This window comes from Hippoglossus hippoglossus, chromosome 7 (genome assembly GCF_009819705.1).
Source record: "Hippoglossus hippoglossus isolate fHipHip1 chromosome 7, fHipHip1.pri, whole genome shotgun sequence".
Taxonomy (NCBI): Eukaryota; Metazoa; Chordata; class Actinopteri; order Pleuronectiformes; family Pleuronectidae; genus Hippoglossus; species Hippoglossus hippoglossus.
The window spans coordinates 9,338,593-9,352,488 of record NC_047157.1 but is presented as its reverse complement, the minus strand read 5'-3'; the positions used below and the strand labels follow the sequence as shown (position 1 = coordinate 9,352,488).

General features: G+C 41.5%; 1 protein-coding gene and 1 non-coding gene across 2 annotated transcripts in view; both read left to right on the top strand.

Moving 5' to 3' along the window:
- The window catches only part of bsna (bassoon presynaptic cytomatrix protein a), a 113,367-nt gene that overhangs the window by 56,680 nt on the left and 42,791 nt on the right, over positions 1-13,896 (top strand). Inside the window, exon 3 of the mRNA XM_034590527.1 lies at positions 11,091-11,543. Within this exon, the coding sequence (XP_034446418.1) occupies positions 11,091-11,543 (453 nt within the window). The remainder of the gene's footprint in view (positions 1-11,090; positions 11,544-13,896) is intronic.
- The window catches only part of trnar-ccu, a 73-nt gene continuing 15 nt past the window's right edge, over positions 13,839-13,896 (top strand). Inside the window, exon 1 of the tRNA in view lies at positions 13,839-13,896. This exon is cut by the window's right edge and continues 15 nt beyond it. This is a non-coding gene — a tRNA (tRNA-Arg).

The following is a 13,896-nucleotide window of genomic DNA, read 5'->3' as shown; positions in this document are numbered from 1 at the left end:
TGAATCATAGTCCACACCAGAAATTATCCACAGCTTCTGATTTTAGGCCAGTGTGTGTGTGTGGCTGTGCCTGAGGAGCTATGAGAGGGTTGAAAATAAAAGCCCGTCACAGGTACAGTTTGTGTTTTTTTTCTTTTTGTGTTGTGTTCTCAGCAGCAGCAGCAGCAGCAGCAGCAGGAGCAGTCATGTCTGACCCTGTCACCTCTGTGCGAGCTTCACTCTCAGAGTTGCTCTTTCAAAAGACGGAGCTTGTGTTTTTGTCTAAATGTCAACACGGCGTCAGCTCTGTTCTGGGGAGGCAGTGATGCTCTTTACAAACAACCGCGTGCACACTCACTCACGTACACAAATACACACGCAAACACAAGCAGGCAAGACTGTGCTCACATATCCCAGCATTCAGGCACCAGGACACAGCATAAACACACTGAATGGAAATGCACACACACACACACACACAAACACACACACACACACACACACACACACACACACACACACACACACACACAGAAATCCTAGCCGCAAAGCATTTCTCCGCCAGTTTCATGAGGCAGAACTAATTCACTGTACATTTTTGGAATCCGCCTCTCTTTTTTCTCCTCCTCCTCCTCCTCCTCCTCCTCCTCCTCTCCTCTCTTCATCTCTCCTCTCATCCTCCTCTCATCTCTCTTTCTAATTCACTAATATCCTTATCGTCTGCCTCTGCCTCTCTCTTTCACTCTGACATTTTGCATGCGCCTCTGCTGGCTCTCTGATTACTTCTTGCTCCCCCGTTCTCTCTCCCTCCTTTTCTCTTTAAATAATATATTCTTTGAAGAATTTTCATAATAAATTGGAGAAAACATAGAAACAAAATTTATGTTTAAAGAGAGTAGCACAAGCCCTTAATGACCATGGGTTTTGTTGCTGCTCAGGTTCAGTATAATTTGATGCAGAAATGGCTGCCATAAATCAGAACATTTATTAAGAGAGCCCAATTTACCACACCATATTTGTCAATGTGTAATATACCAATGAGCTCAGTTTACCAGGCCTTAAACTGAGGCACAGTCTCTATCTTGCACAGAGACGCTGCTGTTTCGCATTGGGAAGGGAAAACCCAAAATAATCCAATCATCAGAAACTATATTCTGCTTTCCTTGCGTCGTCCTACATTTTTCCTGTCACCTCATATCTCTTCATCCTCATATTTCATCTTTTCTTTCTTTCAATCCTGGTTTGTGTCTTTTACCCACTTTATACCCAATTTCTTCTTTCACGTGTAGGAGTTAGTGGTTTTCCACAGCAGCCCAACCTGGCAATTAAATTAACAAACCAACCATAAAAATAATGAAACCCTAGACCTGTATATAAAGATGGACGGCATGATTACGCCACTAAAGTGAGGCCAAAGCATCTTGATCTCCTCCTAGTGGCTGGCTGTAGTACAGGTCATAAACCCCGCTCCCTCCATGTTAATGGAAAACTAGTATTATGTAGTCAGATTAAATAAATGCTGTGGTGAATAACTGGGAGACTTCTCCTCTCCTCTCCTCTCCTCTCGTCACCCACTCCTTGTCCAAACTTTTCTTTCCTCTAACCGCCTCCCTAGCATCTGTCTGATCATGTCTTTTTTTCTTTACCCCGCGGGATGAGCGAGCACCCCACCACCCATAATGCTCCTGTCCAAGTGAGCGCTGCCTCCTGCACTTCAAAGTACACTCTTCAGCACTTCAAAGGCTGCAGTCTCTCTCTTGCTGAAACCAAGGCCAGATAAATTAAATCCTAATATTACCCAGCACCCCTCCCTCCACCACCGAGAATGAGGTTAAAATATGTGTACACACACAGCGAGACTAGAACTTCAACATGATCAACTTTTGTGTCCCCAAAGACATAATTTGTGTTGCAGCTCTGCAGATGAAAACAAGAAAAATAGGAGTAAGAAGTCTAAGAATAGAAGTGCTGAAGTCACATTATGAAGCAAGAACACAAAAAGCAAGTTTTCAAACTTAGCTTAAAGACATTTTTTAAAGAGCATATCATTTATATTTAGGTTTGTCAACAGCAAAAAAAGAGTCACTCTGGCAGTGTTTGGGTGTAGTAACTAAAATGTTCAATTTCTTTCTATTAAATATAAAGAAAACAAACTATGCAAATGTTGTATTAATGTTGCTCTCCAGACGAGACCTATTTCTGCAGAGGAAGTCAATCTGTGCTTGTCTTTTTTTATCTTAAATGCTTAAATGTTATAGCTTATTCGTTAGCAAACAACTACCCACTTCATTCATCAGAGGCAGAGCAACATTTACAGCCATTTAGCATTTTTCTATCAACAAGCCATTGTCCTGCATGGGCCTAAAGCACACAGTGGCTTTACCAGAGCTTTTTCACTGAAAAGAGCTGCCTGCTGCTGTCAGAAACATGGCCGATGATGCATGAGACTGAACTAGAACACAGTAACTGTGCTGTAAAAACAAGACAACAAGCTGAAAGAGGATTAAAAAGCTCTGCACGCTTGGTGAGGATTCCCAGCAACACCATTCTTATCAAGGCACAGTACTTTGATTCACTGCTAAATCAAATAGTAAATTGATTTAGATTACATTCTAGTGAATCATTGGGTGAGAGACAGAGAGAGACAGAGAGAGACAGAGAGACAGAGAGAGAGAAAGCCTGTTTAAAGATATGTGTGTCAGATTCTAAACAAGCCTTGGCTCCCATTGTTCAGTTTCTTTCTCCCATCCATGAAGGCTTCCACCTCTAGGCCAGTCAACATGTCTCAGTCAGGTCACTGGTTCAAATCCCAGGTTTGTTGTGGCAGGAAAACTCTGTCATCAGTGTTAAAAATTCATATTACATACGTTTATACTTCTACCCTATTTATCCGTCTGCATATAACCCTGGATTCACGGCTCAAGTGGACAAAAATCTGGAAATTATGTTCAAGTTGGGTCAGGTATGGTCAAGTTGGCTGAGGTATCTACTTGATTTTTTAGACTGCATGTGCTTGTAATTGGTGAAAACACAAAAGACAGAATGCTTGGTGATTCAGGTGTAGCCTCAATAAGTTTTTCTCTGGCCCATTCAGATTTTGGACAGAAAAATGCACACGCTAGCTGGAGCAATATCCATAGACTTAGCCCTAATAAGGGTGCCTGTTAGCTCACTATGCGTGTGCAGAGGATTGGGTGGTTAGCACTGTTGTTCTCCTTGTTTCAGAGTGGGTTGGTACTCCAGCTTCCTCCCACAGTCCAAAGACTTGCAGATTGGGGGTTAGGTTAATTTGACACTCTACCTTGTCCGTAGGTGTGAACATGAGTGTGAATGGTTGTTTGTCTCTGCATGTTGGCCCTGAGGTGGACTGGCGACCTGTCCAGGGTGTACCCCGCCTCTCGCCTAATGTCAGCTGGGATTGGCTCCAGCTCTGAAGCGTTACTCAATGAAAAAGCGATATAGATAATGGTGGATGGACTAACCCTAATAATAAGCTATGCTTAGGAACAAAGAACGCTTTTGATGAGTTCAACAGCACGACATATTAAGTGAACACAGAGCTGGAGGACATTTGTTGCAGGTTCTCAATATGTTGGAGAGTACAGGATCGGGAGAAGATAGAACCCTGGCAACGTAGGAGTCTTACGTCATTATGTGCCACGTAAATAGATGAGAGGTGCACCCTGGTCTGAAGGTTAATCAAATTATAACAGTCACAGTCGATCACTGTTTTATTCGGATTCCAGCTATGAAATGACAACATATGCGAATAAGTTCCTCCCACACATAGTATCAGCTGAGGAAGGAGGTGGGCAGATAAACCTCATCTGGGTTTTACATCGGCACGGTGAAGAGAGAAAGACAGAAAGTAGGAAGTTGAAGAGGTATAATGTGGGCAATAAAACAAAATGTGTACACATTAGCACAAACACACGTATAAATCCTTATGCCCACTTCTCTGCCTCTCACAATACAGTTACATAATTACAGAGGATCCACTGTGATGATAAAATAAAAATATTTTTAAAATAAAAAAATATATGTTTTTAGTTACATAAGCAGGATAAAGAAAACTGATTCTCCTCTTGTCAATTCTACTTTCCATCCACACTTACTGTCCACTCTTCCTTCACTTCCTCCTCTTTATTTCTACCATTTGTTTCTCCCCTCCACTTCTAATTTATCTCTTGCCTTTTCTCTCCTTCACTGGTTTTCACACCTATAATTCATCCCCTCCTATCTTTCCTCCCCCAGCACCCCCCTCCTCCTCTGTACTTCCTCAGCCCTCTAATTTATTCCTCTATTTCCTTCCCCTCCTTCTTTTTCTCCTCCTCCACCTTTAATTCATACCTTCCTGCCTCTCCTCGTCAATTCTGCCTTCATCCTCTCCCCAACTCCCTCTCCTGCTTGTGTCACTCTCTTCTAAACTCTTATCTCCAGCTTTTATGGCTTCTTCTCCTCCATTTTCTTTCCCTCTCCTTCTCTTGTTCCCTCCATCCCTGCCTTTCTTGCTTCTAACAGTGCGAAAGGAGTGTTGGATAAAATCCTCCACCGTTAATCCAGCTGGTGTGTGTCTATGTGTGCATATATGTGTATGCTTATGTACAGATCTCACAAATGTCACTGCCTCCTTACAGTAATATCCCCGGTGTGTTATCCCATAGGACACATGTGTGCGTGTGCGTGTGTGTGTGTGTGTGTGTGTGTGTGTGTGTGTGTGTGTGTGTGTGTGTGTGTGTGTGTGTGTGTGTGTGTGTTTGTGGATGTGTAGGCTAAGTGTGTAATGTTCATGTTTGCCTGCACAAGCCAAGATTAATACTCTAAAACTGTTTAATTAGCACTGGCGTTTAGAGTATGTAATTAACAAAGCCCTACAACAGAGTTTAATAGAATAAACATGTATAATGTTGTTTATTCGGAAAATGTCAGATGTCTGAGTAAATACATTTACTGCATTTGCATGCTTGATTTATCTAATTTCAGTTTGGTTTATTTCAAACGAGTTCCCTGTACTGTGTTGGCCACACAACAGAACATCTAAAATACATTTAAAGACATCTTACTAGTTTCAATCCAACAATGATCCGTAATTACTTTGCTATTGCTGTTAGTAAAATACTGATTAATAGTAAATCAAAACAAATGTAAACATACTACAACTGATTCAGATATACTGCATAAAACAAGAAGGTGTGTAAAGGTTCGTGCGGAAGAACTAATCAGATCCTCTACTTTAGTTAAGGTACAGCATTGTAACAACTCCATTTACAATATATAAATTCCACCTCCTCCATGTTAGAGGGTGGGACATTGACCAAACTTAAAAGTCAAAGTACACATCAAAATCTTTCAAAGATGGTTTCTGTCATTTTGGATAGTTCTCGTCATTTGGACTGTGGCTCCATCCCCCAATCGCTAATGCTTTGAATCTGGCTCCAAATTGGCAAGGTGGCCGCCTTCGTTTCAGAGATAATTTCATTTCATTTCTGGATAGTTGGAGGAAGTGGAGACACATTGTCCAACTTTATATACAGTCTATATGTTCCCAACCTATGGGCTTGGCCCCTCCAAGGGGTCACATGATCTGAGTGGTTGTCATATAAGGAAGAGAAAACAAAAAAGATCTACATCACAAATATACCTCTCATTGATGGACACTGGACAGGGAGTGAAGAAGAAGAGAAGGATGAGGAAAGGCGAGAGAGGAAGAAGAAAGTAACCTAAAAGAAAAATCTAAACATGTCTCGGTGGACTAAAGTAAAGAGAGGAAATAAAACTGTTGAGAGGAGACAGATCTCCAGAGGCAGGGATTAAGATGGAGATATAGAACAAGAGTTAGTTGTTCTGAAAATAGCAGGAGGAGGAAGTGTTGATGTGGGAGGGCTCCAGTGAAAGACGGTCTTTGTTGTCATATAAAAGTTTGACTCGTCACATACTGATGTAAGCTGTGCAGCGAGTGGTGAAACCTGCCTCCAAACTCACATGGTGTCACTGGGTTCAAGACTGTTAAATAATTAGACAGTCAGGGAATCAGGAAGTATCCATCGAGGGAGGGTGGAAGATTGTTCTGACATGTTCAAATGAATTATAGAATATACGAAAAGAAATTGAAAAGTTTGATAGTATTTTGATGTTTTTAAAGACAAACAGGTGTAAAGTTTTGGAAGTTATTTCATTTGTGTGTTTCATGATTACAGACTGTTACAGGAGACAGTGTTACTGCTGTGCAGGAAACACAGGTTTACAGTACACATTCTTTCATGGGTGTGTCCTCCTGTACTTTTACTGTCTGCTATAGCTCAGAGAAAGTGCACAGCTCAGCAGATTCTGCAGCTACATTCCGAGTGAATTGATAGGTCCAATCAGCCATCAATCATAACCTGTCTGTGCCCTTATTGGCTCATCAATGTTTGGCCAGGGGTTGCTGTTGTATTGCTGCAGAACATTTTCATATGAAGTTCACTGTGAGGCTGTCGCAATGATGATGATGATGATGATGATGATGGTCATCACCATGCAGTAGGCAGAGGCAGGACGTAACGTATGAATTCTGCTGAGGAGGTCACTTGATTTTGTTTCAAGCACATCAACAAGAATCGACTGTTATCACCACAAATTCTTCTGACATCTTCATCCTGAGATATTTGTCTTTTTTCGTGTCTTCCGCTCGTTAAAAGTGTATTCAACAAACAAATCATCTCTGGTGCTTTCACCACCACCATCATTATCGTCATCAACGTCATCGTCGTCTCTCTGTTGTCCACTTCAAACGGCTGCCACCTCTCCCCACATTTCTTCCTCATTCCTCTCTCTCTCTCTCTCTCTCTCTCTCTCTCTCTCTCTCTCTCTCTCTCTCTCTCTCTCTCTCTCTCTCTCTCTCTCTCTCTCATTACTAGGGGCTAAGCTGAATTGCTGTGTGCGTGCACGCACTTGTGCATGGTTGGTGTCACTCACTTTCTCCTCCTGTTGTTCTTCCTCCTTCTGCATGTCATCTCATTCTGGTTAGCCTTCAGCTGCACAGGCCTCCTCCATTTTGCATTGATGTGAACCGTGTGTCTACATGTGTGTGTGTGTGCTTGTGTAAGTATGAGTGTATGTGTGCACTGCAGTAGAGTGCAGCCTGAAGCAGCAGCCAGTGCCAGGGAAGGGTGCGCTCGAGCAGAACAATGGCACTCTGGGTAAAAATAGCCCTCTCTCTGTTGGGGGGAGAGAAAAGGAGACAGACGGGGGAGAGAGAGAAGAGAGCTAAGAGGAAGGGGAAGATGTTTAGCGATCATGTAGTGAAGAGACAAAAGAGAGAGGAGCTGCAGGAGCTAATGTGTGAAAAGTAAAGAAAATGGATGAGAATGACTCAGAATGGAAGTGAAGTGAAACTGAGGAAAGTAGAGAAGCTTAGAGAAGCATTCTACTCCATATCTTCAATGAAGGGAGGCAGTATTTACACAATAGTATTTGACATTTGATTATGTTAAGTATATGATTGGTTGAATTAATTACTGAAAAAATTACATTAATGAGAACATTTTCCTGAAATAAATATTAATGTATATATCAATATGGCAAGTGTATGTAAAATTGCGTATAAAATACACAAATTGCAGTGAACCATGTGTCTACGTTATGCATCAGATAAAGGGAAAGGAAAAGAAGGCAACACCAAATCCCCTTTAGATGATGCATTTTTCCTCAGGGCCAATTTGTGACAAGTACGTTACATTCATTGATGAGTAATAGTGAGGCCTCCCTGCGGCTGAGTGTGGGGGTTGAGCACAGGGATGAGTTATTTCTACCCTTCTGTCATGAATCCAAACCAGTACTGGAAGAGATAGGATGCGCAGTAGATCCATATGAATTAAAGACAGATCCATAACTTTTCCTTTTATTGAACAGACAAAGAAAGGTAGCCTGTAAAAGAGCAATAGGAAAAACAGAGAGGGTAGGAAATGTAAAAGAAACACAGGGGGCTGGACGGTAGAGCCAAAATACAATCCCCCAACACATTTCAAAAGGACTTTTAGAAAGAAAGAGGAGAGAGAAAGGAGAGAGAGTCTGAAGGCATAACATGCTTCAGAGTGAAAGCGACGGAAGAATGGAAAACAGCAGCGCTTCTCAAAGAGAGTTAGGACTGGTGGAGCATTTCAGTGAGTGTTATTGACAGGAGGAGAAAGGCCCAGATTGTTGGTGCTATGTAGGTTAAGTGGTGCAGCGATGGGGCACTCTGCAGGACAACACACACACACACACACACACACACACACACACACACACACACACACACACACACACACACACACACCAACGTGATGTGATGTGATATGTCGGACTTGAAAAACTGATTCAACAGTCTCAGACACTACTGTATATACTTACATATACAGTCATATATGTTGTGATATACACACATGGTCTCTAATCATTTAAAACACAATCCTCTAGCACCCCTAGTTAGAAGAAAGGAATGATGTATGTGTATTTACATTGAGCTGGAAGATATAAAAGTAACAATATTCACAATAGTCAGTTGATATACAGTAGCTTCTCTATGTGGAATTTGAGCTATGGTTCAGCATTATATCTCTGAGTGCAGAAACAATAAGTGAATCACTTAATTGACTATTTGTTGTTTTCTGAGTTGATCAACAGAGACGTCATTGTCAGCTATTTTAAGTCATACACTTACTGGTTACAGCTTCTTTTTTATCTCATATCCTTCGTGCTCAGAAAGCTGAGCACAGCCTGATTAAGTCTGGTCGGGTTCTCAGATTGCTCAAGTGTTTGACACTTACACTAGTCATTTGTTCCACTTTTGAAAATGCTCCTCTGCATTTTGGATGCTGAAATCTTTTCGGTGGAAGAAAGACATTTTGAAGAATTTGTGGGTTTAACAATTACTTTAAAGAGAGTAGCAGAAAAATGGTCCTGAGATTGTTCACATTTTCAGAGCAACTCAAGATGACTAAGTTGTGTTCCTCAGGGAGAGCTGGGTTGCAGCCAGACAGATCAATTGTCTCTGCTCAACTTCTTTTCGCTGTCGCATACCAGATTTGTGTTTCAACAAAAAAAAAAAGCTCAGAGAGGTTGAACTTTTTATAGCTGCTGGACACATGATCAAGGTTTTTGCAGAACAAACAAACAAAATAGTTTCTGTCTAATATCTGTCTAACCTTTGCTGGCAGTAAAAAGCCAATGAGAGATCATCTGTGGCTCGACTAAAATACTGAGTGATAGATATTTTTTTTGGCGTGAGAAAAAGAGAATTTGGGGCAACTTTGTGGTCTGTAATTAACACTCGGTAGTGTCCACTACTCAAACCTGAAGAGCATTAGTCACTGGGACAGAGAGAGATGGAGTCTTTTGTTTGGCACCTAATCACAGATAAACTCTCAAAAGGGATTCAGATAAAGACAAAGCAGGAGCGAGATATAGTGAGGAGAGATAAAAAAGGACAAAATGAGGAGGAGTGTAAGGAAGAGGCCTCCTGAGTATGTTGCAAAGAGAGAAAACAGAGAAGATTCGATGAGTGGGTGGAAAGGAGCAGAGATGGAAGATAAGTGTCGAGGAGGAAGGGGTTGCATCTATCAATAATTCATGACATGAGTTACAGAGCTGCTCTCCAGCCCCGAACAACAGCTACTGTCCTGGGTAGAGACAGACAAATAATAAACATGTGGTGAGGAGATACTGGAGGGAGAAAAACTATTTGAAATCATGAAAATAGGATAAACACAGTAGCAGTTAATTCTCAATACCTTCTTATAATTAAGTATAAATATAAATGTATTTAAAAGTAAACTTATAACCTTCAGAAAGATTTGCATCACAGTGATAAGAACTGTCTAAAATGATAGAAACATTCCTTGGGAAAAATGTATCTGGCGCGTACTTTGACTTTTTAGTTTGGTGCATGTGCCATCCACAAACATGGACGAGTCATGATTCATGACCTAAACTGCAGACGCCCATACCTATGCTAAGAACCTTTGGTTTCACTTTTGGGGACATCCATCTTTATATACAGCCTACGGTAGCCATCCAGAGATCACCCGTTAGTCGAAAGGTGTTCAAAGTATTGGGACATTAAGTCACTCAAATCAATATTTTATCTTAACATTTTTTTCAAATGACAACATGACAGTGCAAAAGGAGTCACAGGTGAAGCCGCAGAGAATAATTCGCCCAAAATGTTACTCCGGGTAATTTTTTCAGGTTTGATTTGAATCTCACTGTTTCGTTTTTGGCCACAGCAGGCAGCTTTTTCAGCTGCTTGATTGACAGATATTTTTCCTCAGGAAATGGTAGGGATTGAATATTGGGCGTGATTTTACCAGGTGACCATTAACACTTGCTGTTGCGCCGTAACTGTAGACTGTAAGTATGAATAACTATTTGCTGAGAGTTCACCATCAAAAACTTCAAAAAAAGTGATGAGTCAATACTATGCTTGTGCATAGTCTGTGGCAGGATATTTTATGTGTGTATGCAGTTTTTGTCAATCTGCCTCATAGTGTGAGTGGAGTTGATGTGATGAAAATAGCGTGCAGCCCTTGCAGCCTTCAGAGTGACATGGCCTTTTAGAAGTGTGCGTAAGCCAAACTCATACTGTAATGAGTCTAATAATGTCTGGAAATGAGATTTGCTGGGTGTATGCAGTATGTGCATGTGTGTGTTTGTGTGTGTGTTTGTGTTTGTGTGGTTGTGTCTTTAGTCTGCTCGACGAAGTGGAATCGACACAAGGAATGTTAAAAATTTGAATCAGTGTGTTAAAGGGTCAAACTTATTTAACCCGAGAAGTTGAACCGAACACATCATTCTAGTGTGACCCGGGAGGAGAAGTTGCTCAGCGAAGAGGATTTAATGCCTTTTTATTAACACACACCCACACAAACTTACCGCAGCAATATAATAACATATTTGTTGAGTTTTTAAAAAAGCTTTTCATAAACCAATCGATATTGCATTCCAAAGCTCAATCTGATAGCACCTTTCATAAAATCAGGGCTTGTGACGTCAAAGAACATTTATTGACCATATTATGGTACTAATCTAATAACAAAGTATTACCATAACAATAGGCTCATTGTAACTAACTGGTGTTGTTTTTTTGTTCTCAGAAAAAGGAGTGGTTATGTCTCAACTGTCAGACCCAGCGGCTGATGTCTGGAGGCAGTCTTGACGATCCACCCCTACCAGTTCCTCATCCGTCTCCCAAGCACCAGCCAATGGGCTCGCCCCGTCACCAGGTGCCAACCAGCCAGCAGAGCCCTCTCCACAAACCTGCCAATCAGCAAGGGCTCAAGACAGGCCAGGCCCAGAAATCGCAGACAGGAACTGGCAGTGGCGGACCATTTGCACCCACTGCCGCCAAACAACTGACCGACACCAAGACCACCACACCAGCTACGGCACCGGTACCGACCAAGGACACCCAACAACAACCAAAACCCACAGAGACAAAGCCCAAGTCGGAGTCTGAGAACCAAACTCCCAAAGAGAACAAAACCTCCCAGAAGAAAGGAGAGCCGATGACACCAATCAAGGAAATTAAGAAGTCCAGGCACTATGATGTAAGTCAGATTTTTAAATAACATTAGTTCAGTGTTGTCTGTATGTTGAACTATGGTGAGAGACCAAAAGGTGATACTAATGATAAAATGGATTCACCAGTGTCACTTGTGAAAGGTGAACCAAACCAATAATGTACTAACAGAGGCACTAGTGTTGTGACAGTGGAAAACGATCAGATTCTTTTCAACGGCTTTCATTTGAACAAAGGGAGCTGAGTCTTGTTAACAGTGTGCCCAAATTTCATCCCCTGCCACCCCTAAATTAATAAAATCCAAGCCAGTGATGCTTCTCCCCTTTACGTGAACAGTAAGAACATTCCCCTCTTCGAGAAGGGCAAAGAGGAGGTGGGACTTCTCACCCTTCATGCAATACAGTGGTATCAGAGTAATAATAATGTCCCATTGTTTCCCTCAGGATTGTTTCATGTATCTGAAGCCATTTAACATAATCAGAAAGTGGTTGTGATCACTTTTAAACCCAAGATGGTCTTTTATATGTTAGTTGATTTTGAGGAATTTAACTTTTCTTCAGGTTATGTGCCAGTGGTGAGTGATGGCCTGCTATAAGGATACTTTTAAAGAACCTTAAACTGTTTAAATCGCAGAGTTTGCATGAAGTGATAGCTAATTATCTCCTTAATTCTGTTTGAACGAGTGTCTGCATTATCTGTGTGTGTGTGTGTGTGTGTTTTTGATAAAGTGAGTAACCCCTTAAAGTCCCCCCTTTCCCCTTGAGAATGATGAGCCGTTTTTTGAAACGCTCTCAGAGGAACAGGGCCATAAGATCCGGCTCCCTTCAAAGAGCCATAATTCCCAGCACTAAGAGGCACAATATCAGTTTTTGGTTCTAAAACATTTCTACTACCTGTAAACCATAGTGTCACATTAAGGCCTATGGACCAAACGTTGCTATTGTTGTGTGAATATTATACTTTGACAGTATCTATCCAGGTTACGTGAGTATGCATAGCTGTTTCAGCATGGCTCTGCTTCACATTCATGCAGTTTTTCCATTACTGTAATGAGTTTAAGCCAAAACTTTAAGCTCGACATCAGGGCAAGCATGCAGGGTAGGGGTGTATTCATTTTTCCAATCCATGGTTCAGTTGAGTCCTCGTTTTTTTAAGACGCAACTTGTTCACACCTTTCACCCCCCCCCCCCCCCCCCCACACTGCTGACTTAAATGTGCCCAGGGTTTCTACAAGCTCAGGGTTATTACCCTTCTTCCTGAGCTAATTAAACTAGCCTAACTAGCCACATTTTAATCAGGGATCCGATTACTTGATCATCGGGCCCATATAATCACAAAGTTGGAAAACAATAACTGTAGCCTAATGTGTAAAAATATGAATGTGTAGAAATTCCCTACCTACCTTTTAAATAGAATAATAATTGCATAATTTACGTAAGTTATAGTATTATTTGTGAAATGACAAAGAGTTTTGTTACAGTAGTGTAAATTATCTCTCAATAGGCTGCACCTGAAGCAGTGGCAGTCGCTTGGGGTTGGGTTATCATGATTTTGTTGCTTTTGATCGTGATACAAATGGTTGTATGGGATTCATGACATCTCCCAGGTACCCACTTAGACTGATTCCACAGTTACTGTAAATCCATAGGCATGGGCAAAATTGGTAGAAAGAAGACAACAGAGACCAGGCTGCTGTCATCACTTTTCATTTTGAGCTTCTAGTAACTGTCCACTCAGCACACAGATGTAATGCACTGGCTACTGTTGAATTCCTATTAATATCTGCAACATATCTGTAAAGATTCTCAGTTATCCAGGTCATGCTAGCTATAGAAGTTGAACAACTGTACGTAGGAAACTGGACATGCTTGTGTTTTTTGAAGACTTTTCATGTGCAACCCAAAAGGCTTCATTAGTTCTAACTGACTATGGGAGTTTTCAGGCTATTCACCTCTGTCGGTCAGCCACCTACCCAGACACCTCAATATCCAACCACAACCCCACTCATGTGACCCTAATGAATCACATAATAGAAGGGCGGTTCTATGACTTACAGTTAACAATAGCCATTCACACCTTGACTCAGGGTACAACATAGACCAACGAGCCATTGGGGGTTTCAACAACATACCTGTTGAACCCAACGACTCTCAACACAAAGACCCACAGATGTTAAATACCTGGAACCTCCCAGTTAGAACCGAGACAGCCTTTTGGATGAGAGGCCAAACATCTTCCAAAAACATTAGCAAATCAAGTTGCTCATGTTGATCCATAGTGCCGTGTTTTCACCCAAAATGGGTGAAAAACACATCTGAAAAGAGCCCCGGTGGCCTAATGGATAAGGCACTGGCCTCCTAACCCAGGGATTGTGGGTTAGA